The 25,375-nt window shown below is 53.5% G+C and overlaps 4 protein-coding genes across 5 annotated transcripts in view; 2 read left to right on the forward strand and 2 right to left on the reverse strand.

Moving 5' to 3' along the window:
- On the reverse strand, window positions 1-24,885 carry SARM1 (sterile alpha and TIR motif containing 1). Of its 2 annotated transcripts, none has more exons than XM_019423807.2 (9): window positions 24,710-24,885; window positions 12,268-12,886; window positions 10,075-10,287; window positions 9,719-9,810; window positions 9,392-9,627; window positions 7,352-7,454; window positions 7,086-7,275; window positions 2,026-2,147; window positions 1-1,942 (listed from the first exon to the last, which is right to left on the reverse strand). In XM_019423807.2, exons 1-9 carry the CDS (start codon window positions 24,883-24,885, stop codon window positions 1,813-1,815), a joined length of 1,881 nt encoding a protein of 626 aa, XP_019279352.2. In that variant the 3' UTR covers window positions 1-1,812. The 2 variants fall into 2 exon arrangements, with proteins under 2 accessions (XP_019279352.2, XP_019279351.1); XM_019423806.2 differs by lacking the exon at window positions 24,710-24,885 and adding an exon at window positions 18,442-19,437.
- Window positions 20,535-23,543, forward strand: VTN (vitronectin). Its single transcript, XM_019423808.2, has 8 exons — window positions 20,535-20,743; window positions 20,846-20,965; window positions 21,042-21,359; window positions 21,440-21,579; window positions 21,834-21,990; window positions 22,184-22,336; window positions 22,764-23,105; window positions 23,347-23,543. Exons 1-8 carry the CDS (start codon window positions 20,680-20,682, stop codon window positions 23,457-23,459), a joined length of 1,407 nt encoding a protein of 468 aa, XP_019279353.2. The 5' UTR covers window positions 20,535-20,679; the 3' UTR covers window positions 23,460-23,543.
- TMEM199 (transmembrane protein 199) overlaps window positions 24,175-25,375 on the reverse strand; it is an 8,187-nt gene continuing 6,986 nt past the window's right edge. The window contains exon 6 of the mRNA XM_019423814.2: window positions 24,175-24,935. Within this exon, the coding sequence (XP_019279359.1) occupies window positions 24,924-24,935 (12 nt within the window). The 3' untranslated portion in view covers window positions 24,175-24,923. The remainder of the gene's footprint in view (window positions 24,936-25,375) is intronic.
- Window positions 24,831-25,375, forward strand: part of SEBOX (SEBOX homeobox) — a 1,618-nt gene continuing 1,073 nt past the window's right edge. Inside the window, exons 1-2 of the mRNA XM_019423812.2 lie at window positions 24,831-24,930; window positions 25,100-25,260. Of these exons, the coding sequence (XP_019279357.2) occupies window positions 24,900-24,930; window positions 25,100-25,260 (192 nt within the window). The 5' untranslated portion in view covers window positions 24,831-24,899. The remainder of the gene's footprint in view (window positions 24,931-25,099; window positions 25,261-25,375) is intronic.

Consider the following 25,375-nt stretch of genomic DNA (forward strand, 5'->3'; position numbering starts at 1 on the left):
TCTCCTGGAGGGTAGTCATCCCACTGTATTGTTACTGTCTCTGCTCTGCAAAGGCAACGTCCAGTCTGCCTCAGTCACCACCACACCCAGGGCCTGGCACTGAAAGGCACTCGTGTGGCATGAAGGCATCAAGAGCGGTGGAGGCCAGAGCTGGGGCCAGGACCCGCTAAAGACAGCGTCTCCTGCAGGAGGGGGAGTGGAAGGAACGAGTGCCAAGCCTGAAGTAAGACCTTTGACTTTCTGATGATGTGGCTCAAGAGCTACGAGTGACCCGGCCAGCACCTGTGGGAGGTGGTTCTGGAAGCTGAGGCAGCCTGGTGTGAACTCACTGCCCCGGGGAGGGAAGGGGCAGGGCAGGCTCTAGCTGACCCTATTAGCTGAAGCCTGGGTTTACTGGGGGGAGGATACTTTCTTGCTCTCCTACCCTAGTGGAGAAAAGGGCTGAGGGACATTCCTGCTCATTTATTTCTGTACAGCTCCTGGGTCAGCCTTTCTTGGTGCAAACCTGTCTCCCCCTGCTAGCCTCTTGGGGCAAAGGAGAAGCCAGCTGTCAGTCCGAAGCCCTGTCCAGGGCACAACCTCCAAGATGATTCTCAGGACAGGCAGTGGATGGAGCACCAGGCGGCCAGGTCTGGATCGTGGGGCTGCCACTAATGATTTGGGAAATGGCACGTCATTCTCTTCCTTATCTGTAAAATGGAGATAATACCGGGGAGGGTTGCTCCGGTGGTTCTGGGAAATGGCAAATATTTGTGAGGGATTTGTGTTTTAGAGCCTTGCTAGTTCAAGTGGGTCATTCCTTGACCACCGCATCCACTCACCTGGGAATTAGTGAGAAATGCAGAAACCCAGGCCCTGCCCAGGTCTCTTGAGTGCAATTTTAGCAAAATTCCCGGGGGAGATTCAACTGCACTCCTTGCCCTTCTTCAGGATCTTGCCTCTCCACGTGTTGCTGCAGGTTCTGCCCAGGCTATTGCCGCTGCCGCAGAGTGCTGCCTCCCCCGGCCTCCCCCTGAGCATGTGGGTGGGGGAGGGGCCAGGGAAGCCAGCTGAGCCAGGCCAGCAGGAACCTGAGGCACGGCAACAAGGCTAAGTAGGGTGGCTAGCTGCCCACTGAGATGGCCTCGGCTGCCCAGGCCCAAGCAGGGGACTCCTTTGCACCATTGGGTGCAGCGAAACTGGCCGTAGCCACAGACCAGCCAGAGTGAGGGCAGGTTCAGCCCAACCCTGACCTTGGATGTGGCTAAGGGGGCTGCACCTCAGAAAGGTTGAGAGGGGACTTGGGACCAGGCCAGGCCAGCTAAGGACACTGAGTGGTTACAGGTCAAGGCCACAGGGTGGCAGGAAGTGGTGAGAGCCAGGCATGATTTAGGCGGAGAGCCATCGCTGGACCCTTGTGCTGGCTGGCTGCTGGGCCCAGGCCCTGGGTTAGCTGAGAGGGTGGGAATGGCCCTAACCCTTGTCAGAGACTGCCTGCCTTCCCCCTATGCAAGCTGGGTGCTGCTGTCAGGGTAGGACGGGGCGTAGTGTGCTGTGAACCCTCAATCTCCAGTGCTTTTCCCACACCGGAGATAGAAAACCTGGTGGCAGGGCCTGGGGGGGGTCTGACCCTTACCACCCCCAATGCCTGGCTTCCCTTCCCTTTCCAGACACTGAGGAAGCTGGGTTTGAGGTGGCCCATGAGGGTGGGGAGAGAGGGACAGTCATTTCCTGAGAAGGGCTCAGGCTGAGGGAGGCCGGTTTGAGGAGCTGGTTCTTCAGGAGGGACGACGGAAATGGGGGTCATGGCAGGGCTTGGGAACGAAGGACTGGTTAAGTTGGGCCCATGGGTGCAGCACCCTCCAAACTGGTGTCAGAACCTGCAGATGAGTCCCGGGAGGAACGGCCCTGCAGGAAGCGGATGATCTTCTCTATTGTGGCCTCTTGGTACTCGTGGGACCACCTGTGGGCACAGAGGCTGGTGGGTCAGAGGGCCTGCCGGAGGGAGCTGCTGGCTGGGGGCTGGATACCCGCCCCCCTCCTCACTTGATGCCATTGAAGGTGAGCACAGCCTGCATGTCCTCGGGCAGGTCCTGGGGCTCTGGCCATTCAAAGCCATCAATGACCGGCACAATGTTCTTGCCGTAGCTCAAAGCAGTCACAATCTCCTGGAGAAAGAAAAGAGGGGAGGAGGAAAGAGACACAGGTCCCCATCTAGGGACCTGGGAGGCCAGGCAGACGCTGGGAGGGCCAACCACCCAAGGCCAAGCCTGGGGTGGGGTGCTGGTGCTGAAGTCTACCTTGACTTCTCCCTCACCACTTGTGGTATATATTTGGTCTTTGCCCCAGATCCTTGGTATAGAGCTCCTGAAACCCTGGGAATCCCCAGATGACTGGAGGATGGGTTGGGGGTGCCTAGATAGCTTCTGGATGGGGCCTGGTTGCCAGGAAGACCAAGCTATGTTGAAAAGGTTGGAACTTTTAAGTACCCAACAAACATTCACACACACACACACACACACACACACACACACACACTGCCTAGGAGGGGAGAGGGGCAGAGATTGAGTTCACTCGCCAGTGGCCAATGACTTAATCATGCCCACATAATGAAACTCCATAAAACCCCCCAAGGATGAGATGGGTTGGTGAACACATCTAGGTGTTGAGAGGGTGGCCTGGAGAGGGCATGGGAGCTCTGAGCCTCCCCTGCCCATGCCCGCATGCCCTGTACCTTGCCCTAGGCCTCTCTCACATTTGGATGTTCCTGAGTCGTATCCTCTACAATGAACCAGTAATAGCTGAGTCCTTTCTGAGTTCTGCATGTCATTCTAGCAAATTATTGAACTGGTCGGGGGAGGGATGTGTATGTCCCGGGAACTCCTGAATTGGTGGTCAAGTCAGACAAATGCGGGTAGCCTGGGAACCCAGGACTTTCAACTGGCATCTGAAGTGAGGGCAGACTTGTGGGGCAGAGTCCTTAACCCTCTGGAGTCTGACACTTGCTCTGGGTAAGTAAGTCAACATCAGAATTGAACTGAATTGTGGAACACCCAGTTGGTGTTGGCAAATTGCAAGAATTGGTTTGTTGGTGTTAGAAAAAACCCACACCATTTGGTGTCAGAAGAAAAACATGACCCGCTGCAGCCAAACTGATCTGTCACCAGCCCTGGCAATTTGTACTTCTTACTTTTTTCTCAAATCCACCCATTTTTCTCTTCTTCCACCCCACCACCACCCTGCTCCAACCCCCCTCATCTTTATCCCCTGCCAGGTCTCTCCTCATCCACTCTTGCCCCCTCTAACTTGTTCTCTGCGTTGCCCTTTCACCTGGCTGCTGTTTGCAAAATGCAAATCTGATCATGTCATCCCCTGCTTAAAACTCTTCAGTATTTTACATGGCTCTTAGAATAAAATTCAAACTCCTTAATGTGGTCTGAAGGCCCTGTGTGGTTGACCACAGCTCACTTCTCAGACTCTACCCCTGTACTGTTCTCCCAGCCACACAGATCTTGTAGCCCCTTAGATTTGCCATCCTCCCTCCCTGCACAGGGCCTTTGCACATGCTGTTTCCTCAGTCTGGAATGCTCTTCCCTGCCCCTTCCCTTAACTAATGCCTACTCATTTTTCTGATCTGAGCTCAATCCATACTTTCCCAGGGAAGTTTTCCCTCACTTCTCTGACTAGGCCAGTTCTCCCTATTGTAGGCTCTTGTAATAGGCCCTTCAGCATATGCTACAGTTGCAAACTTAAATTAGTTAATGAGTGATTTGCTTAATACCTGTCTTCCCCACATGTCTGGTTTTTACCCATCTTACATCTCAGCATCTTTCACAAAGCCTTGCCCATAGTCAGCCCTTGCCAAATACTTAATGGATGGCCGGATGGTTGGAAGGAAGGAAGGAAGGAAGGAGGGAAGGAAGGAAGGAAAGAAAGAAAAGAAAGAAAGAAAGAGAAAAAGAAAGAAAGAAAGAACAAGCAAGCAAAAGAGAGAAAGAAAAAGAAAGAGAAGAAAGAAGGAAGGCAGGCAGGCAGACTGAATGGTTAGAATGAAGGAAGGAAAAAAAAAAAAAGGAAAAAAAAAGGAAAAAAAAAGGAAAAAAAAAAGAATGAAGGAAGGAAGGAAGGGAAAGAAAGGAAGAAAGAAAGAAAAAAGGAAGGAAGAGGAAGGAAGGAAGAAAAATAAATAACATAACATAGCATAGCAGTTGGGGACTGAACTCTGGAATCATCAGATGGGGGTTCACATCGAATCTCTGACACAGGCTTTGTGGCCTGAGGCAAACAACAGGCTCTCAAAGCCTCTGTTTTCTCATATATAAAATAAGGTTCAAAATAGGGTTCATGACAGTCCCTGTCTGGTGGGATGGTTGGGGATACCTGCAATATCCCACGACAAGTGGTTAGAACAGTGCCCAGCATGCAGTGGGTGCTTAATAAATAATAGGTGTTATTATTTCCTCCTCTGTAAAGGAGACTAATAAACCTACTTCACAAGGTTGTTCTGAGGATATAACTTACTATTAATGGGTGCTCTGGTAAGTGCTTATTGAATGTTTTTCTCCTTTCAAGGGAGAACCTCAGGGATTGGCCTTTTTTGAGTGCAGTTCACTTGTGGTTTTCCATATTGATTACTCACTAAATGTGGCTTCAGGGAAAGGAATTTTAAAACCAGAGGCAATCAAGCACTAACAACAACCAAGGAAGGCTGATGGAGCCTTTGGGACTGGTCCAGTGCAAAGGCTCCCGCCACCCCGCCTGCCTCCTCCCTCCTTACAATCTGCTGGGACAAGGCTGGATGTCCAGTACCCTTGTGGAGCAGAGCCTTCCTGGGGAAAGAACCTGAGGAGCTTCCACCTTGGTTGGCTTTGGGGGAACCTCTCCATTTTATGAATGAGAAGCAGGAAGCCCAGAGAAGGGAAGGGACTTGCTCCCAAGTCACACAAATGCCCAGACCAGGAGGGGCCAGGTCTCTGAATCAAGCCTTCAAATTCCAAGTCCAGGGCTCTTTCAACCAAGCCTCTGCCTCTCTGCTGAGGACCTGTATGAATTCAGACCCTGAAGAAATTTATTTGGGAGCCTTTAGACATTTGTTTTATCCAAAATTACACACAACTGAAGACAGCACACTGCTCATGGCACAGATTCAGAGTCTGGCCAAGAGAGGAATAATGGCTTGTTCAAGGTCACCCAGCAGGTTCAGAATGAAAACTTGATTAGAGTTGACCTGGTAAAGCTGGTGGACATGTCTGCTTTTCCCAGTAATCTCAGCTCCATCTGTGTAATCTTTGATTCAATCATTCCATAAACTCAAGAGCCTACTTTGCAGCTTGCGTGGTTGTGGGCATCGGGGATATGGAGTAAACACGGCAAGGTCTGAACTCCCATGGAGCAGGCCACCTGCCACCTAAGCTGGGCCATCAACCATGATCCTCCAGGCGTCTCTTTGGCCCAACACCAAACCAAGCCCAATACTCAGCCCCTAAGACATGGCTTCTGGGGCCTGACCCTCTTCCCCACTGTCAGTCTGGATGCACTCTGGTGTCAGAGGCTTCTCCCAACAACCCCTGGCCTGGCGTCACTGCCCTCAGGGGATCCCTCTTCCCTGTGCTTTAAACATGGGTCTTCTCCTGGCCTTTAGGTACTCTGCAAACTGGTTCTGTAGTTCTTATCCAGCCAGTGGTATACTGGTCAATGTTTAACAATGAGCTCTCTGGGAGGCGGGGGGTGGGGTGGGGGGGAGACAATCAACCAAATAAAACCCTGATTCGTAGTGTTTATCAACTTCCTTAGTGTCGATGCTCCCACCGTGTCTGATTTCGAGCTACCAACACGATGTCACTGAATGCGGAGTTGGGAAGAGATGCAGACAATCATTTCTGGTGCCGGCTGAACCCAGCCGTATCCCACCACCTCCCCTCACACCCCCTCAGATCTGTGCCATGGAACGCAGTCAGGTCCTGGGAAAGAGCGTGGGCTTTGGAGTCGGACAGATGGAGTTCAGAGCCCAGCTTTTCTGATTTCAACACCAGTGTGGTCATGGGAAAAAATATTGTACCTCTCTGAGCCTCAGTTTCTTCATCTGTAAGCAGTTACCAGTGATGCACCTTCCTCACCCCCACTTTTGTTCTTTTGCTCACGCAGTTCTCCTGCCTGGGATGCCTTCTCTTCCACTCACCTAAATTCTTAAGACTCTTCTCAAGTTCTGCCTCCTCCATGAAGCCTTCCCCGGTTACTCTGGCCCTTAATGTTTTCTCCCTTCTCCATACTCCTATGGCAAGTAGGAGGTTCACCTACCTAGCTTAGCACTGATACCATCCTACATATGGTCTGGTCGTTCTGGGCATATTTTTGTCTTCTTAGCTGTTTTAGGACAAGGGCTCCATCTCAGATGACTGCTTTATCTCTCAGCCCAGGCCCCCAGTTCCTACTCACTGATTAATTATTAATAACCTGCAGATGTGATATGGATCCACCCCTCCATTCTACAAGTATTTAATAAGTTTCTACTATGTGTCAGGCACTGAAAATACAACGGTATTAATTAAACAGTGGTAGTACTCATAATAATTGCAATAATAATTGCTACCATTATAAAGCAATTACTATAGAGCTAGGCATTCTGCTGAGCACTTCACACATTTTAGCTCTTTTAATTTTTATAACGACATCCTAGGGAGTTAGAGACTACACTTATCCCACTTTCCAGTAACAAACACGAAGCTCACTGGGATTAAGTAACTTGTCCAAGGCCAGAGCCAGGATTCAAACTCAGCTTTGTGCTCTTCATGATTCCGCTGCGTCTGGCACTAGGCTCTCTGGCCCCTCTCCCCTCACAGAGGTTATTTTTCAAAGCATTTTCATCCTTCTCACAACAATCCTACAAGGCGAAGAACACAGAGAAGTTATCCCCATTTTCTAAATGAGGAAACTGAGACTCAGAGAGCCTGAGTGACTTGCTAAAGACTAATTACCGTCAGAGCTGTGGCTCCTGACTTCCAGCTGGGGCATGGAGGTTGCTGGTGGACGCAGGGGAGGAGGAACGGGAGGAGGCCCTTGTGCCCTGGACACAGGCCAGGGCTGGGACCACAGAGGCCAGCGCCTACCTTGTGCACCCAGTCCTTGCAGTCGTGGTCCTGCATGCACTTGTCCAGTGCCCCAGCTGACAGCACCAGCACAAAGTTGCGGGCACCTATGACACTCTGGATGAGCTTGTCCTCGAACTTGCCTGCTTCCAGCTTCTCCACATCAATGAAGACACTGAAGCCGTGCAGCTGCAGGTGCACCTTCAGGAGGCTGTAAAGAGGTCCCGTGTCACTGCCTTGGCCTTGCCCCGAGGCCCCAGCCTGCCCGCCTGCCCACCCCTTCTCACCTGGCCAGCTGGGAGCCTGAGTTCCGGCGGTAGCTGATGAAGACATCTGGGATGTCCCCACTGGGCTTGCAGCCAGTGCAGGGCAGCGGGGAGTGTAGCATTTCTGAAGCAGACAAGAGACAGCTTGGTTCACCATGAGGTACATCATCCCCTGCACACCCGCCTTCTCAGCCCAGGCAGGGTGGCTTGCTTCAAAAAAGGGTCACTGAGATAGCAAGATGGGCCTACGGGAAGGAGGGCTGCTAACTCTTAGTGAGTGCGTCTCAGGAGGCGGGCGTTGTGTTTTAGAGATGTGGATTTGCACCTCTAGCCCTGCCCTCTCTCCGGAGCTTCAGACCTACACAGCCAGCTGCCCCCACACACGGCAAACCCAATACGTCCCAAGTCCTCCCCGGGACCCTCCCTTCCTAGTTCCCACCACAGCCAGCACCTGGGTATTGACCTGAACCCCTACCTCTCACTCATTCATTCAACAAGTATTTGCTAAGCATTTACTGTATGCCTGGCACTATCCCTTGTGCTTGGGCTACTGCAGTGAACAGAACAGACAAGTCTTCACAACCTCTGACTCTGAGCTCTGTATCCTTCCTACTTCCCAGGGCCCTCCCGATGTCCAGGCTCCCAACTCAGCCTTCTCAGTGGTCTCCCCAAATCCACACTTACTCGGTCTAATCTGTTTGTACAGCAACCAGAGGGATTTTTCTAAAATCTAAGTCTGAGTGTGTCATTGCCCCCACTTAAAAAAAGTGCATGGCTCTTTTTAAAAAACGTGTAAGCTATCTTTGCAGTAGGACTTCCCTGTTTTTAAAAAATGAAATCTTAGGGTTTTATTGGACGCTGCGATGTAAAAATAATAAAGGCTTGATCTGCTTTAGTTAAACTTGCTGAATGCAAAGTATCCATCTTCATGTAATATTTGGCCCTAACACTCACAGACAGCATTTGTCTGTTTATGAAGCAGAAAGACAGAGGTTCAAATCCCAGTTCTGTTATTTTAAGGGCCTTGAGATATGTATTTGGGATTTCCCAAGGGATAATGTTGGGAAATGTATTTAAATTCTTTAAAACTTAGTTTCATCATCTTTTCAATTAACACCCTCAAGGACCATGTTCATCTTGGATTACGATGGTAGTTACACATATAAGCATTTTTCAAAACTCTTCAAATTGGACACTATTTTTTCTTTTCTTTTTTTTTTTTTTTTTTTAGGAAGCTCCACTCCCAGTGTGGGACCCAATGCCAGGTTTGAACTCAATGACCCTGAGATCAAGACCTGAGCTAAGATAAAGAGTTGGATGCTCAACCTACTGAGCCACCCAGGAGCCCTGAAATTGGACACTTTTAAGTTATACCTCTTTTATTACTTACAAATTTTTTTAAAGTTGATTTAAAAAATTAACACCCACTGCTCAGAATGGATGTAGAGATTAATGAGATAATATCTGTTTAAAACCTAATACATATAACAATTGATGATAAATATCAACTAAATAGTAAATTAGCAAGTTAAAGTAGTAAGTGAAAAGGGTTGCTAGAGCCCTAGAATCCATTCTGCCCTCATGACCTCCCCAAAGCACCTCCAGAACCCATACTCTGCAGGCTGCTGGCTAGTGGCATAAGCCTCCCTCCCCATGTGACCCCCTCCTTCTTGTCTTACCTCCACATTTGCATATCTGCTCCCTCCTCCCGAGCTGCTCTTTCTGCTGCACCCCCCTCCCCAATACATCTTTCAAGACCTGGTCAGACATCCTCTAAATGCCCAGACCTGGGTGGACAGCCAGCGCTTCCTCGCAGCCCCCATTGGAATCCCGGACATGCTTCCTACTGTGGTCACCGACCTGCTTATACAGCTGACTTACTTCCACCCCCCACTCAGCTCAGACTGGGAACTTCTTGAGGGCAAAGTGCAGCATATTGGTCTTTGCATCCTCAGAATCCAGTCTGGCACTGGGGATGTGTTCAGACCATCTACCGTGTGTCTCCCCTCGCCCTGCAGGGCTGGGCTAGGCAGGGGTAGGGGCCCGGGTGGGCAGGCTGACCTCTGGCGGCCGTGAGGATGCGGGCGCGGTGCACGCCCAGGCTGATCCCGCAGTCCTCCAGGAGCTGTTGCTCAGACACGCGGTGCAGCAGGGAGCGGTCCAGGCCGCAGCTGACCAGGCCGTACGTGTACTGGCGGAAGCGCGGGTCCAGGCTGCCCAGCCAGTCGGCCAGGTTGCTGCGGTCGCACGTAGCGTAGTTGGCGAAGGTCTTGAGCTCCGTGAGCTCCCTAAAGAATCTGCACCCCGGGGGAGAAGAGGACGCTGAGGTCCTAACCTGGGACTGGCTAGTGGCGGAGGGCGACGGCTGGCAGGCAGGAGGCTCCGTACCTTTTGCGGGTGATGCCCGATTTCATGCCCAGGTCGGTCTGGAGCTCTTCCTCCGTGAGTCGCAGAAGCAGGTCACCATCCACCTGCTGCTCCTGAGGGAGGGGTCAGATGTAAGGAAGGGCTCTCCTCCTCAGTCCTTGGACCCCAAGCATAACATGCAAGGAAAGGGAACTGTAGAGGGCGATGGGTGAGGCGGATGGGACTCAGAGCCGAGTGACCCCGAAAGTGGCTGAGTACAGACTCCCATCCCCAATATGGCCCCCTGGCGCCGCGGGCATGCAGGCGGAAAAGGGGCGCGGTGGGCTCTGTGCAGGGCGCCCCTAGCGGCCGCGCGCCTTTGGGATGCGCCGCTCTACCCGGAAGCTCTCGCAGTAGTGGGAGAAGCCGATCTGCTGCAGCCACGTCTGGACCTCGGCCTCCTTCCAGCTGGCCACGCAGGGCAGAATGGGCCGCGGCACCTCCTCGCCCAGCAGACGTAGCGCACGCTTGGCCAGCGCCGACGTGGTGCCGTTGGTGGAATAGGAAACCAGGCGTTTCAGACTCTGGATGGCTCCGATGTCGCTGAATACCTAGGGAGGGATGGGGAGAGGGTGTCTTGGGTCCACCAGCTCGCCAGCCATCCCCAAACGTGCCCAGTCCCTCCCTTCCCCTCTTCTCAGCGCTGAAACTCCCATCATCTACCCTAGCCCTGCCTGCATCCAATGTATCACCTAGTTCTGTGGATTCTGCCTCCTGAAGCTCTCTCAACTCTTGACCTCATGTCTCCCCTCTAACAACTTCCATCTCCCTGGGATGAAGTCTGAGCTCTCAATGTGGAGGCCGGGCCTGGCACAATGTAGCCCCTGCCCACCATTCTCAGCTCAACTGCCCTTTCACAATCCCACACTTGGCTGACACCCACCCACTAAGGCTCTCCAATCTCTGGCTGGGCCTTAGTCCCAGACCCTTAGTTCTTCTGGCCTGCTTGTGGGAATCCTAGTCATCCATCGGAATTCAAATTGATTAGCACCCCCTCCATGCAGCCTACTTTGATTTACCCACAGTTTGGCCCATAGCTCCAATTAGGCCTTGTACTCTACATGCCACTGTTGTTAATAGATAATGCACCTTCCACTGGATGATAAGCTGACGTCATGTTTTAGTCACCTTCGGAGTCCTGTACCTGGCACATTGCAGGGTACAGAGTGGTGGCTGACGATCTCTTTACTGAACTGCATTCACTTGGCCTTGTTGGAAAGGGGGTGCCATAGCTGGTGGTCATGCCTGCTGCCCAGACCCAATCCTTGGGGCCTCACTCCCTACTTCCCTTCAAGTCCCTTCTCCCAAAGCAGAATGACCTGATTTATAAAGCCAGTCCTCCCATGGCCCACCTCTGGGGCATAGAGGGGAAAATCAGAAGCTTCTAGAACCCCAGACCCTGGAAGAGGCCTCCAAGAACCCCCCAACACAACAGTCTCTTTTTAATCTGTGGGGACACACACAATAGGTGACAATGATCTGAGACACTCTCCTCTGAGCAGCCCAGATGACAGCTGTGGTACAGACAGGATGGCCCACACTGTGCCCACAACTCCCTTACACCAGCTGTCACCAACTCCAACCCCCCAGAGGAATGCAAAGGAGGAGAGGGGTGTTGTAGGGATAATTTTGATTCTCCAATATTTAAAACACAAAAACACAAACTTTTGATAATTTAGCTATTAGTAGCTTCACATGCAGGATAAGAACTGCTGCCGTGGTTTGCTTCTTCAGTTTTCCAGGATAAAAAAGAAGCATAGAGAGGCCCAGAAAGGGGAAGCCAGCTAGCCAAGGTCACACAGCAAGTTAAAGCAGAGGGCCAAAGCTTCAGATCAGGCCCTAGGCATAGGGAGCTCTTGGGACACAGGTGGGAGTTATCTGGTCAACGCACTGATGTTCTGCCCCGCCAAGCCCCTGTCTCTGCATTCCCTCTCCTTCCTGCACTCCAGACCCATGTGACAAAATGGCCCACTGAGGTACCCCAGCTGGTCATCGTTCATGCACTCCAAGCCCAGCCTGTCCCAGTGAACTCACTTTCTTCCCCTCCCCCACCACAACCTCTCTCCAGTTACCCTTATTTCAGTACCAGGTGCCACCAGGCACCCAGCTGTCTGTGTCCAAAGCCAGGAGTCATCCTCAGCTCTTCCCTCTCCTTCACCGCCCCCCACCCCCCAAGTCCTAATTCTATCTCTTCAGCCCCTCTGAGATCTGTCTGCTTTTCTCTGCCTCTGCTGTCATGCCCCAGCCCACCTTCCCAACCGTCCCCATCATGGCCTCCTATCTGGCTCCCTTGCCTCTGACCTCACCCTTGCCAATTCCATCTCTACAATTGCAGCCAGGATAATCTTTGTGAAATGCATGTTTCCTGCTGAAAATCCTTGCTTTTGCCTTCAAGGCCAGAATGACTGGTCTCTCATCCTTCTCCTTGCTTCACCTAACTCTTAACGTGTACTTCAAGTCCCTGTCACTCCCTCTGGGAAGCTGGTCCAGACTCTCTCTAACCCCGGTCCTCCCCCTCACCCCACACCCACCTTAGTCTTGCCCTGCAGGCTCTTGATGGCCGCTTCAGCACAGAGGTAGAAAGCCCCGATGCACTGGGCCTCCAAGCGCGACGAATCCAGCAGCGGCACGAGGCGCTGCAGGTCGTCGGGCCCGCGTCCCTGGCTCGTGTCACTGGCATCCACCAGGCAGCGGGCGAAGCGACCGGGGTCTAGCGAGGCCACGAGCGGCTCCACGAGCGCCAGGGTGCCGGAGCGCTCCACCTCCCGCTCCACCTCCTTGTTGGTTGCCAGCACCGCCACCGCGAGGCAGGCGTGCAGCCGCAGCAGCTCGTCCTCTTTGGAGAAGGCGAGCGGGAAGAGCCACTCTGCAGCGCGCTTCTCCACCATGCGCCTCTGCGCCGCCTGGCCCCCGTACAGCGCGCAGTTGCCCAGCGCCAGAGCGCAGTGGCGGAGCAGCGCCGGGTCCGTGCGGCGGCACCAGTACAGCACCGCGTCCAGGCCACCGGCCGCCACCAGCCGCTGGCACGTCTCTTCCGAGTGCTTGAACATGTGCTCCAAGATGCCTGCCACGCTCCGCGCCAGCTCCACCGGCTCACGCTCTTTTGCCAAATTCAGGATCACGCCCAACCCGATGCGCGCCACGCGGTCCCTGCCGAGAAAAAGTGGCACTGGGACGATGGAGTGGCGGCGGTCCCGGGGAGGGGGTGGCTTGTCCCCTGGGGGCCACGGTCTGGTCACTTAACCTCTCTGGCCTCACTAGTGTCATATAGGACATGAGGGAGAGCATTATCCTCCCTGCCTCTGCCTTTCATCTCCTGTCTGGGGAGGAGCAGATTTCTCTGATTATAAGGATGCTCCATCCTGGCCTCCCCATCTCCTCCCTTACCACTGCCTCCTCCCCCGCAGTGCATGTAGCCGTTAAGGACCCTAACTCTGGAGAGGATTCCCTGGGTCCTGGTTTCTTCTAGAAAGTTGTGGGGCCTTGAGTGCCTTCCTTTATCTTTCTACCTCTGTTCCTCATCTCATAAATGAAAGGAATACCTACCCCATAGGGTCATTATGAGAATGAATGTGATAATCCACGTAAAGTGCTCTGCACAGTGCCTGGCACATACGGAAGACTCACTAGATGTTAACTTGTCATCAGTTGAAGTATCACTTGAAGTACAGCACTCTTAGCCTTGCCCTCAAACCTTTCTCTTCACTCCATGCAGTGTGACTGGGGTGTATTTATTCATTCACCCAACAGATGTTTATTGAGGAACTACTGTGTGCCAGGCTGCGCTAGAGGCTAATTAACAGTGCTTGGAACTTACACACAGCTAATATGGAGACAAACAATAAGCAGGTGAACAATGAATGAACAGGTTGATACTGATGTGGCCGTAATGCTAGCAAAACCAGGTGATGTAATGGATAGTGCATGGGTGGAGGGATATGTCTGAGGAGGTGACATCAGAGAGTTCAGTATCTGGAGACTCCTGCCTGAAAGTGTCTGGGAAAAGAGCATGACAGGCAGAGCGAACAGCGAGGACAAAAGCCCTGAGGGCTGGGGAGTTTGGCATGTTTGAGGAATAGAAAGAAGGCCAGAGAGATCTGCAATGTTTATAACTGACAAGGAAGAAAACAAAATCAGCAAGGATTCATATATAGAATATATAAATATTCACATCAACAAGAAAAAGGCAGCAAATTCAATAGGGAATGGCAAAGCATATAAATGGCAATTTATAAAAGAGATAATCCAAAGTGTTAACAAACAAAATAATTTGTAATCCTTAGTAATCAGAGAAGTGAAAATTAAATCAGCTATCACATGGGGGCGCTGGAGTGGCTCAGTCGATTGAGCGTCTGACTCTTGATTTCAGCTCAGGTCCTGATCCCAGGGTTGTGGGATTGAGCCCTGTGGAGCTCTGCACTGAGCCTCCTTGGGATTCTCTTGCTCTCTCCCTCTCCCCAATGCACATGAGCACACTTTCCCTCTCTCTAAAATATAAACAAACAAATAAATAAAAATCACCTATCACTTTACACCTATTGGATAGACAAAAAGCAAAGCTGGGTAACACAGAAGGTTGATGAGGTGTGGGGCCATGAACATGCTGACGCTCTCTGGGTAGAGGTGCACACTAGGGCGGTCAACTTGGAAAACAGGCTGGGATGCATGGTGAAATTAAGGAGATATACATCCTACAAGCCAGGAATTGGAGCTCTTGAGCTTACAGCCAAAGAAATTATCACAGTCCACAAAAGTCTGTGGAAAAGGTTCACTGCAGATTGTTTATGGTGGGGGAAGATGGCAGCAGGCTGGTGTCAAGCCTAGGAGAATGGAGAGGTAACATGGGCAGATGACCACTCTGGAGGACTATGGAGCAGTTACAAGTGACTGAATAGATGATAAAACAACAATATTAGGGGCGCCTGGGTGGCTCAGTCGGTTAAGCGTCCGACTTCGGCTCAGGTCACGATCTCACAGTCTGTGAGTTCGAGCCCCGCGTCGGGCTCTGTGCTGATGGCTCAGAGCCTGGAGCCTATTTCCGATTCTGTGTCTCCCTCTCTCTCTGCCCCTCCCCCATTCATGCTCTGTCTCTCTCTGTCTCAAAAATAAATAAAAACGTTAAAAAAATTAAAAAAAACAACAATATTAAAAACATATTAATGAGTGGGTGAAAGAAATGAAATGTGCTTTGTAACACAGCACTATTTGAGTAAACTAAAAATATATGAACACAAAACAAGAACATAAAGATTTTACCAGGATAAGGATATAAAGATACGCATTAAGTATACTGAATGGGTGCCTATGGCATTAAATCAGAAAAATGGTGGGACAGGGGTACCTAGCTGGCTCAGTCGGTGGCGCATGAGACTCTTGATCTCGGGGTTGTGAGTTCGAATCCCATGTTGGGAGCAGAGATTACTTAAAAATAAAATCTAGGAAAGAAAGAAAGAAAGAAAGAAAGAAAGAAAGAAAGAAAGAAAGAGGGAAGGAAGGAAGGAAGGAAGGAAGGAAGGAAGGAAGGAAGGAAGGTAGTGGGACATTAATGAAGAGGAGAAGGGAAGATTGTGGAGACTATATTCTAGGCACGTATGTATACAAAGGCTAGGAGGTATCTGAGAACTGGTGCACTTGGGGACCTGTCCCCACTGCAGCCACACTGAAGTGAAGCCATTTCTAGTGGCTGAGGTGGAAGTTTCAAGGTGGGAGGGAGTAGGGAGAGTGGTGGGGGCCTTCTGAACCATCTAGAGGCATTTGTGAAGTGCACATCTTGATCGCAAATGGGGAGCCACGGAAAGGCTTCAGGAAGGGGAGTGGTCTGCTCTTGCTTGGGTTGCATAGTTGCATAGGAAACTCACTCTGGCTGCTATAGGGAGGAAGGATCCCAGGGAGGGAGCCTGGATGCCAGCAGGGCAGGCAGGAGAGTTGCCACACTCCAGGCAGAGGTGAGGGTTTTCTGTTTTCCTGACCTCCACAAATGATGTCCTCCACAAGTGACATTACCCCCGAAGATTCCAGCCATGGAGTCCTTGCCCCACGAGCATCACAATGACCAGAGTGCTTGTGACTTTGTGTCCATTGCAGGTCCCAGCTGAACCCCTAACATGGCATAAGGTCAACACAACTTTGCTCAGAGGATGATCAGAGGTCATGATCCTTGATCTCAACTTTGTGCTTCCAGAACAATCTGACTACTAAACTCTGAGAATATCAGGACCAGAGTGTGTCTAAGCAGTCATCTGATCCAACACCTTCATTTCCTGAGAACCACTGAAGAGAAAGTCTTGCTCAGGAACATCAATTCAGAGAGAGGACTTCATTCTGAGTCTCTTAATTCCCAGCCCTCCCCTTTCCCTATGCACTTCACACCCTCAGAGAACTTGAACTGTGTGCTTGTTGTGAGAACTATTGACTCAGATCCCAGCTTCTGCAGCCCCAGAGGCTGTGGTTCAAATCCCAGCTCCAAAGGAGGGCAGAAATTGTACACATACACAGACACACATACAAGCAGGTATATATAATATACATATATGTGTAAATCCTTGTTAACGCACAGAATTTCTCTGGAAGGACATACTGTGCAAGAAACTTGTTTTGCTTCCTGGTTTGTCTCTAGGGAGGGGGTCTGGGTAGAAAGCGTGTATCTTTTTGTATCTTTGCACTTTTGCACTTTTTGAATTTATACGCAATAGCTTTCTGGGTTTTGCGGGGGTTTTTTGAGTTTATTTATTTATTTTGAGAGAGAGAGATAGGGCAAGCTGGGAGGGGCAGAGAGAGAGAGAGAGAGAGAGAGAGAGAGAGAGAGAGAGAGAGAGAGAGAAAACCCAAGCAGGTTCCCCCTGTCAATGCAGAGCCCCATGCCGGGTTCGAACTCACAAACCGTGAGATCATGACCTGAGCTGAGATCAAGAGTCAGAGGTTTAAATGACAGCCACCCAGGCACTCCTGATTTTTTTTTTTTTAAGACATGTCTCCTCCCTTATTTACTGTGTATTTCTGGGAAATCCATTTAACCTGAGTTAAGCCATTTAACCTAATTATGGTCCCCTGAAGGGGCTACACTGTAAATTGCAAAGGCTAGCAGTCACACCCTCACTGGGTGTCATGGGACCAAGTTCAAAAGTTCCTCCGCTGTTGGGCTTTTCTTGGCATTTGGGAGTGAGGGACACTGTGATGGAGGCTCCCAGGCAGTGGGTGTGGCAGCACTATGGGAAGAAGGGAATGGGAAAAGGAGTGTGTGCATTGACTGCGGAACTTTCTTTAAGAGGAGGTTGGTTGATGAAGGAAGGGCAAGATTTCATAAACTCAAATTCTCAGTGTATCATCTCTCAAAATTTCGAGGGTGACAGGACGTGCTAGACGCTGTCCTTGGTCCTGAAGGGCTGTCAGCACGACCACGTTGTTTCCTGAGACCAGGAGTTAGTAATTCTAAACCAGAGGAGTGTTAGTTTCAACCTTTAAAAACGTCAGTGCAATTTGCATCTTGCAGCCCTCCTCTTCCTCGGGTGTTGGCTGCACCCACTTCCCAAGAGTTCTCATTATAGCTGCCACATCTCACATATCAGACCTACAGGGTACACCCGCCAACCTGTGTGCACCACATCCAGTGAGCACCCACTCCGTTTGCTAGCCCTCCAAATTCACTGATGTCAGATGGGAAATCAATGACTTTATGAGCAAGCAGAACCCTAACTTGCTCTCCCAGCTTAACTTGCTTCATTCGTGGACTGTACTATTTCCACCATCCACAAAGTTATTTTTTCATTTTTGAAAATGGCAAGGAAAGCACCTCTAACCCATGGCCTCACACTTGTGACAGATGCATGAATTCAAAGTGACCCTTGCAAGACCCTTCTACACCTGAGAGGCCTGAGAATTCAGCATGAGACTGCTGCGTGACAGTTTGGTCTGCTCTGACATCAGATGAGAGAGAAAATGAGTGCGAGGGTCCTCATAGTTCAGGGGAGATCCCAAGAGGCAGACAAGAGAGTCACAGCCAGGCCTCAGTTGGACCCCACCTACTGGACCTTGGCACTATGGGGGGGGGGGGCAGAGAACACATACTCTGGCCCTTGCCTAGCTCTGCACCTGTTTCCTCTTCTCTCGCCCATTCATCCCAGTAGAAAACCTTCTGTTCCCCATTAGCAACTGCAGAATGAGATCATGTCTGGCCTGTTACATGGGCCAAAATGAAGAGGGAGGAAGCAGGTGGTGGATTGGGGGTGGCACGAAGGGGGCAAGTAACCCTTAGGTCAGCACTCATTTCAGCGATCATTTCTCCTCCTCCTACCCCATTTCCTGAGCACTGTTTTCTCTTCCTTTCTCAGTGGCAGAGTGAAGGCAGCAAAGAAGGGCATCTGGGCCTGTGGGGAGGAGGTCTGTGGGTTTAGAGGGCACTGGCAGCTCCATGCTGAACCGGGAACAGATTCCTGTCCAACTACTCTATTCTTCCTCTCCCTGTCTCATTCCTCACGTCACCAGCCTGGGGAGTGAATCCTGGCTGCACTATTAGTTTACTTGTTGTGGCAAATCATCAAACTTTCCAAAGTCTCATTTGCCTCATTTGTGAAATGGACACGCTCATCCCCAGAGGGGGTGTAGTACAGGGATTTGGTGAGGTGAGGGAGGAAAAGGCACAGAGCTGTCGACCACACTTGCTGCCCCACAGCACCCCGCGCTCTCCCCTCAGCCCGTGAGCACCCTACCGGTTCTCAGCCACCAGGATCTGCTCCAGCAGGCGGGCGGCCTGCACGCGCGTCTCCAGCTCCGGCGCCTGCAGCAGTCGCAGCAGCAGGTCGAGGCCGCCGTCCAGGCGGATGGCGTCGCACAGACCCTGGGCTACTTCTCGGCCCACGGCCGGCAGCAGCCAGGCCTCCTCCACTAGTTGGAAGACCTCGGCCAGGCCGGCGCCCACGGCCCGCGCGCCCCCCGCCTGCTTCAGCTCAGACAGCGCCTGCTGCAGCTCGGGCAGCGCGCGCTCCAGGGCGCCCTGCACCTCGGCGCCCACCCCGGGCGACACCTCGCGGGGCCCGCGGCCGCCCGCGGTCCACCATGGGCCCGCACCGCCGCCCCCGTCTGGCCCCGGCACCGCTAGACGCTCAGAGCCTGGCCTTGGGCCCGACATGGTGAAGAAGCGGCACAGCTTATAGGCGGAGAGGAGCAGCGTCAGGACCATGGGCGCGGGGCTGCGGGGTACATCCCCGGTCCGGAGGGGCGGGGCCGGGCGGAGCGCCCCGGAACTTGGGAAGAGGAGAACAGGAGGTGGGGACCAGGTAGAAGGTGCAGGAGAGAGGGATGGATAAAAGGGTACCAGGCAGGGGCGCTGGCCAGAAGTTTGGGGGAGGGGCGAGGGCGGGATCTGGAAAGGAGCTTTTGGGTAAAAGGATGCAGGCTCAGATGTAGAGGGTGGGCAGGAGGAGCCAGAGGGGAGCGAGGGATGGACCCAGACGTCAGCAGGTCTGGGAGGCAGCAACAAGAACAAAGCGCGGCTCCAGCCAGAAGATGCTCTGCAGCAGCCCCGCCTCGGACCAGCCGCAGCAAGGGAGCTGACACTCCGCCCCTCGGTCACGTGGGACTCCTCCTTTGCCGCCTGCGTAGCCTCGCACCCGAGCTTCCCCAGCCACAGCCACGCCCACGCCCTGCGGAGGGATGGGCGAGGCGACTAGGGGAAGAGGGTGCAGAGCTATAGGACAGTCTCACTATCCCACAACGCACCCCCGCCCCCACCGCCCCCGAGCCCCCGACACTGCAACGAGAAGGCAACACCGTGGAGCGTGCGCCCTGCCCTAACTGTGGTCAAATCAACCATAATAACGATTCGGTACAACTCTCGAGACCCTTTAGGCCCGTTTCTCAAGCCTTGCAACATGCTTTAGGGGGTCGAGATTAGTGTTCCCATTTAACAGCTGAACCGACTGAAGCTCATAGAAAAGAGATTCCCCCAAGTCACCCACCTCTCTGGTTACGGAAGAGAAAAATTCAGTTGGAAACTCAGAATCATTCCTTCCAGGTAGTGGGAGGGTTTCAGGAAGCCTGTGGACCCCCAACCCTTGGCACAAAATCAGGCGTTCTGTGCCAGGGGCGTTTTCTGGAAAGAGGGATGCTACTTCTCAAGAGAGTCTAAAAGTGCCAAGAACTAGGCTATTCTTTGCGGATGGGGAGACTGAAGGTGGAGACAGGGAGCAGTGAATGAGCGGGAGACCAAGGAATCAAATCCAGTCCAAATAGTTAATATTCACCCAATTTGCTGTGCTGTGAAGACCAGCTTGGGGAAATCAATGCACCCAAGAGGTGAACCTAAACACGAAACTCTGTTATTGTTTTTTTTAAACAGAGTTTTAAAAAATTCCCCCCAGGGTGCTTACCAGCATTCCTTCAACCCCCCTTTCACTGCCCTAAATACACAACGGGTGGGTGACACACTCAGCCAGGGATGTGCCTGTTCAAACAGATCGCAGATAAACAACCATTTATGGAGAATGAAGTTGGCGCTACTCCAGGCATGAGGCATTTTGTCTGCTTTAGCTCATGTAACCCCCAACACATCATGAGGCAAGTATTAATAGTCTCACTTTACCAAAAAGAATACCAAGGCAGGCAAAACAGTTTGCCCAAGGTCACGCAGCCTCTGAGTGGCACAGTGGGCCTTCTTTCTGACCTTCAGACCCATGGTGCTAGTCCCCTTCTGACATGACACCGAGCTTGGCAAGGATCCTATTCACTGTTCTCTCGGGTCCAGAGTTCCAGGAATGTGACCTTTGCAGCCACTGGGGTCTGGGGCACTGGGGGCTGGCCCAGAGATTGAGCAAATAGAGCAGCAGAGAAGGCAGCTCCTCTCCTCTGGCTCCTTCCCTCCCTGTCCCCCGCTCTCCCGCATCACAGTGGAGATTGCAGAGAGCCCAGAGCCCAGTTTGCCAGCCAGGCTAGAGGCTGGAGGCCCTGCCATGGCATCCCCAAGGCCCCTACTGATACTTGCCCTGCTGGCATGGGTGGTTCTGGCTGACCAAGGTGCAAGAGGGTGTTGGTGGTCGTTTGGGTCAATGAAGGGTGGGCGAGGGCGGTCTGGGCTTGGCCGTGCCAACTGATATCCCCTCTATCTCCTCCCCACAGAGTCGTGCAAGGGCCGCTGCACAGAGGGCTTCAACGCTGACAGGAAGTGTCAGTGTGACGAGCTCTGCTCATACTACCAGAGCTGCTGTGAGGACTACGTGGCTGAGTGCAAACCCCAAGGTGCGTCCGGAGGGGGTGGATGGGCCCGGGGTCCCCTCTGCAGCTGGAGACTCACCACCACCCACTGTGCCCACAGTGACGCGTGGGGATGTATTCACTCTGCCAGAAGATGAGTACGGGGTCTACAACTACTTTGAGGAGCCCAGAGACAACAGCAGTGTCCTCCCACAGCCAGAGAGCACCACCCAGGGCCCCGACCTGCAGGCCCAGACTGAAGTGTCTCCTGACCAGGAGACCTTCGAGGAACCTTTTCTGAACCCTACACAGGGGACCCTGGGGCCTGAGACCTCTGATCAAGACATCCCTGAGTCCCCGGTGGAGGAAGAGCTATGCAGTGGGAAGCCCTTTGACGCCTTCACTGACCTCAAGAATGGCTCCCTCTTTGCCTTCCGAGGTGACTCCAGGGGCAGGTGTTGGGGGGTGGGGGTCTGCCTCTGGGACAACCCCTCCCTCACACAGACTCTCCCATTCTAGGGCAGTACTGTTATGAACTGGATGAAGAGGCAGTGAGCCCTGGGTACCCCAAGCTTATCCAAGATGTCTGGGGCATTGAGGGCCCCATTGATGCTGCCTTCACCCGCATCAACTGCCAGGGGAAGACCTACCTCTTCCAGGTGCCAGGCCCAGGGGCCGTGGGTCAGAGCCAAGGGTATCTAGACAGGGGTTGAGGGCTGCTGTGCCCAGTACTAGGGTAAGGCAAGATGGCTGGATCACAGCACAGCCTGGCTGGGGCTCTTGAGGACGGGAAAGCCCAAGGCTCCAGGTCCTGGGCAACAAGCCTAGAATTGGGACAGCTGCCTGGGGTGGGGGACTCGGCCTGTGCTCAGCCAGCCACCTCCTCACTCCCCCTTCCTTCCCTACCGCTTAGGGTCATCAGTACTGGCGCTTCGAGGATGGTGTTCTGGACCCAGATTACCCCCGCAACATCTCTGAAGGCTTCAAGGGCATTCCGGACAACGTGGATGCAGCCTTGGCTCTCCCTGCTCATAGCTACAGTGGCCGGGAGCGGGCCTACTTCTTTAAGGGTATTAAGGGAGTGGGTGGGGAAAAGAGCAGGCAGTGGGGCAGTCTGGGCTTTCCTCCACACTCCTCTATGGGGAGGCCTCAAATTACATTCGGCACCCCCACTCCCCGGCCAGGAGCTCCTATCTCCAGCAGCCTTAGCGCTGGCTTTCTGGCCTCACTCATGAACCTCCCCCCATCCCATTTCCCCCTCAGGGAGACAGTACTGGGAGTATGAGTTCCAGCAGCAGCCCAGTCAGGAGGAATGTGAAGGCAGCTCCCTGTCCGCAGTGTTTGAACACTTTGCCCTGCTGCAGCGCGACAGCTGGGAGACCGTCTTTGAATTTCTCTTCGGGAGCAGATTCTCTGGTATGGAGGGAGGGAGAGCAAGCCTCGCTTTCTCCTCAAGAGGGCTGGGATCTCCAGGGTAGGGACAGGGCAAGGCTGGCAGGAGGGGGCCGTGATTGTGGAGCTGGGGTTCAAAAGCTGTTTGCTCAAGCCAGACTTTGCTTCTGTTGACCTTTGGGGGGAGGTCCACCTGGACCCCACACCTTGGACTTTGCCTAGTGCAGCTGAGGGCACAGCCAGCAGGAGGAGGGGCTATGACTGAGGCAAGTGGGGAGGGATGCAGTGGAGGAAGGCTAGGGCAAAGAGCACCGAACAGAGAGTCAGAGGGCTGGGGTGCTGTGCTCTGCCATGAGCTTGCTCTGCCCTCAGGCAAGGCACGGCCCATAGTTGGGCACCAGATGAACTCTCCAGGCCCACAACGCTCTCATTAACCTCTTCCCTGCCACAGGCGGTGCTGGACAGCCCCGGCTCATCAGCCGGGACTGGCCTGGTGTGCCCAGGCAAGTGGATGCGGCCATGGCCGGCCGCATCTACATCTCAGGCTCAGCTTCCCAATCCTGGGCCAAGAAGCAGAAGTCTAGGCGGCGTAACCGTAAACGCTACCGCTCACGCCGTAACCGTGGCCGAGGCCGCAGCCAGAATCCCCACCGGCAGTCCCGTTCAGCCTGGCTGTCCTGGGTCTCCAGTGAGGAGGACAGCCTGGGCATCTACGACTTTCGTGACTACAACATGGACTGGCTTGTGCCTGCCACCTGCGAGCCCATCCAAAGTGTTTACTTCTTCTCAGGAGGTGGGAGCCCGTGCCATCCCTGTAGCTGGTCTAGCTGGGGTCTTCCCTGCTGTCCCTGGTCCGCATGGACTGAACATGGCCCTTGGGAGGTGACTCCAGAAAGCCAGGCTGGGAGTCCTAGGCTGCGTTGTGGATGTTCACTCACCCTTCCGGGAGAGACCCAGGGCTTCTTTCTCAGGGCAGGGGTGTGTGGGCAGGGCCTGGCTGGGTCTCACACACCCTCTGCTGACCTCTCTTCCAGACAAGTACTACCGAGTCAACCTTCGCACACGGCAAGTGGACACTGTGAGCCCTCCTTACCCACGCTCCATCGCCCAGTACTGGCTGGGCTGCCCAGCCCCTGGCCGCCGGTAGGAATCGGAGCCTGCACAGCTGGGCCCTCCACTGTTCCTTCCTCAACCACTTCCGCCCATCCCAATAAAGACCCCTTGGTCCTGAGTTTAAGACTGCTGTCCTGACTGGAGTGGACAGGCAGAGACCGGGATCTGCCTGGGGAAAGGAGGGGAAGCTGGGCTGTCACGAAGTCTTGGAGGAGGAGAGTGTCCTTGTGTCCAGTCCAGGTTGGGCTCAGGCTTTCTCCGTGAACCGGAAAAGCTCCGGCCTGGGGAGGGCCTCACGAGTGCTAGGCTTCCTCCTGAGCTAAGGAGCCCCTAGCAGCCTACCAACGTTGGCGGGAGCTTGAACAGCTCTGGTGATGACAGGAGCCACCAAGTGCCTTTCCCAGCCCTGGGCTTCCTTTGCCTCTCGGAGTTGACTAGGGTCTTGGAGGAGAGAGATGGGGCAGAGGGCAAGCGGTTCTGGTTCCGCTTTTCTGCCCCTTCTGAGCCTGCAAGGTGGTTAGCCTAGGGAACTGGTCAGCATGCTCCCCAAACCCACCCCTAGGATGAGCCTTTCTTTGAGGCCTCTGTCTTGGGTCTGGGGTCTGGGGCACTGAGGGTAGGAGTGGAAAGGGCAAGAACTCAAAGGAAATCCAAATGCACCCACTTCTCTTAGAAAAGGGACTCAGAAGACTCACAAGGATGAATACTCTGTAAACAAAACAAAACAAAACAAAACACAAACAAGCATCTTTCTTAAAACTCCTCGATTGTACCTGTGAAACCTCCTCTGATTCCTGGACTCCAAGGTTCCTGGACTCCAAGAAGCCCATCTGGGCTCTCAAGGGGCCATGGAGACAGGGCTCGGTGTAGGCAAATCTCTAAAGCAGACCCGAGGGCAAGCTGGTGGTAACATCTGCTCTCCAGCTCTGCTGAGGGCAGACTGGCTGCGGTTCATCTGCCGTCTCCCTGTCAGCCTCCTCATCCTGTCCAGCTTCACCAGCCCAGCCCCAGGCTGTGGCACAGGACTGCATCCACCGTCCCCCGGGGGAACTGGGGCACTGGGGCACTGAGGGCTCCAAGGGGGAAGGTGAAGCAGTGGGAGTGCTAGAGAGAAGGATCTCTTTGGCTTCCTTCCGGGCAAATCCTGGGAGGATTTTCACAAAGTACAGGATTTCAGACACAGACTGTGGGGTGTGGGGTGTGAGGAGAGGGGCTCAGACCAGCTTTCTTTGTGAGGCCCTGGAGGAGCAGGGGCCAGAGAAGTTTTGCCCCATCCATACTCACACAAGCCCAACGCTGTCCCTGGCTTCTACTCTTCCCTCTGGGACTTCTCTGCTCCCCATCGGCTCGAGATGAAACCTCTCCCCTCCTGGAGGCGGGGCCAGCCTTCTGAGCAGGATAAAACCCCACAAGGAGGGGTGGTGTGGGCACAGCCTTGGCATGGCCCTCCGGCTCCTCATTCTCTGCCGGCTCCATGGCCAGCCCTGTGGATGCATCCTCAACAGGTGATCTGGTGGGGAAAGGGTGGGCAGGGGGAGAATGAGGGGGAAGGTGTGATGGGGAAAGGCTGAAGCAGGGGAGTGGAGTAGAGGCTTCAGGGTCAGCTGGGGGTTTTGAGGCTGGGATGGAGGCTTTTGTGGGGAGTCCCAGCTTGACCCCTACTCTGGCCCACAGGCCATGCCAGTGGGCTGGGTCCCCACCGGAGAAAGCGGACCACTTTCAGCAGAGGGCAGCTGCTGGAGTTGGAGCGGGTGTTTGCAGCCTGGCCCTACCCTGACATTGGCACCCGTGAGCACCTGGCCCGGGTCACCTGCCTTCCTGAGGCCAAGATACAGGTGAGCAGTGACCCGCTCTCAGGGTGGGGGTACTCTCACACAGCCCCTTTCCTCTGGGTATCCTGACTCCAGGTTTTGCTTTCCCTGTACCTGGGGGAGGGTGGATGGAGCCAGA

The sequence above is a fragment of the Panthera pardus genome, unplaced genomic scaffold (assembly GCF_024362965.1).
Source record: "Panthera pardus isolate Hobbes unplaced genomic scaffold, ASM2436296v1 HiC_scaffold_3, whole genome shotgun sequence".
Lineage (NCBI taxonomy): Eukaryota > Metazoa > Chordata > Mammalia > Carnivora > Felidae > Panthera > Panthera pardus.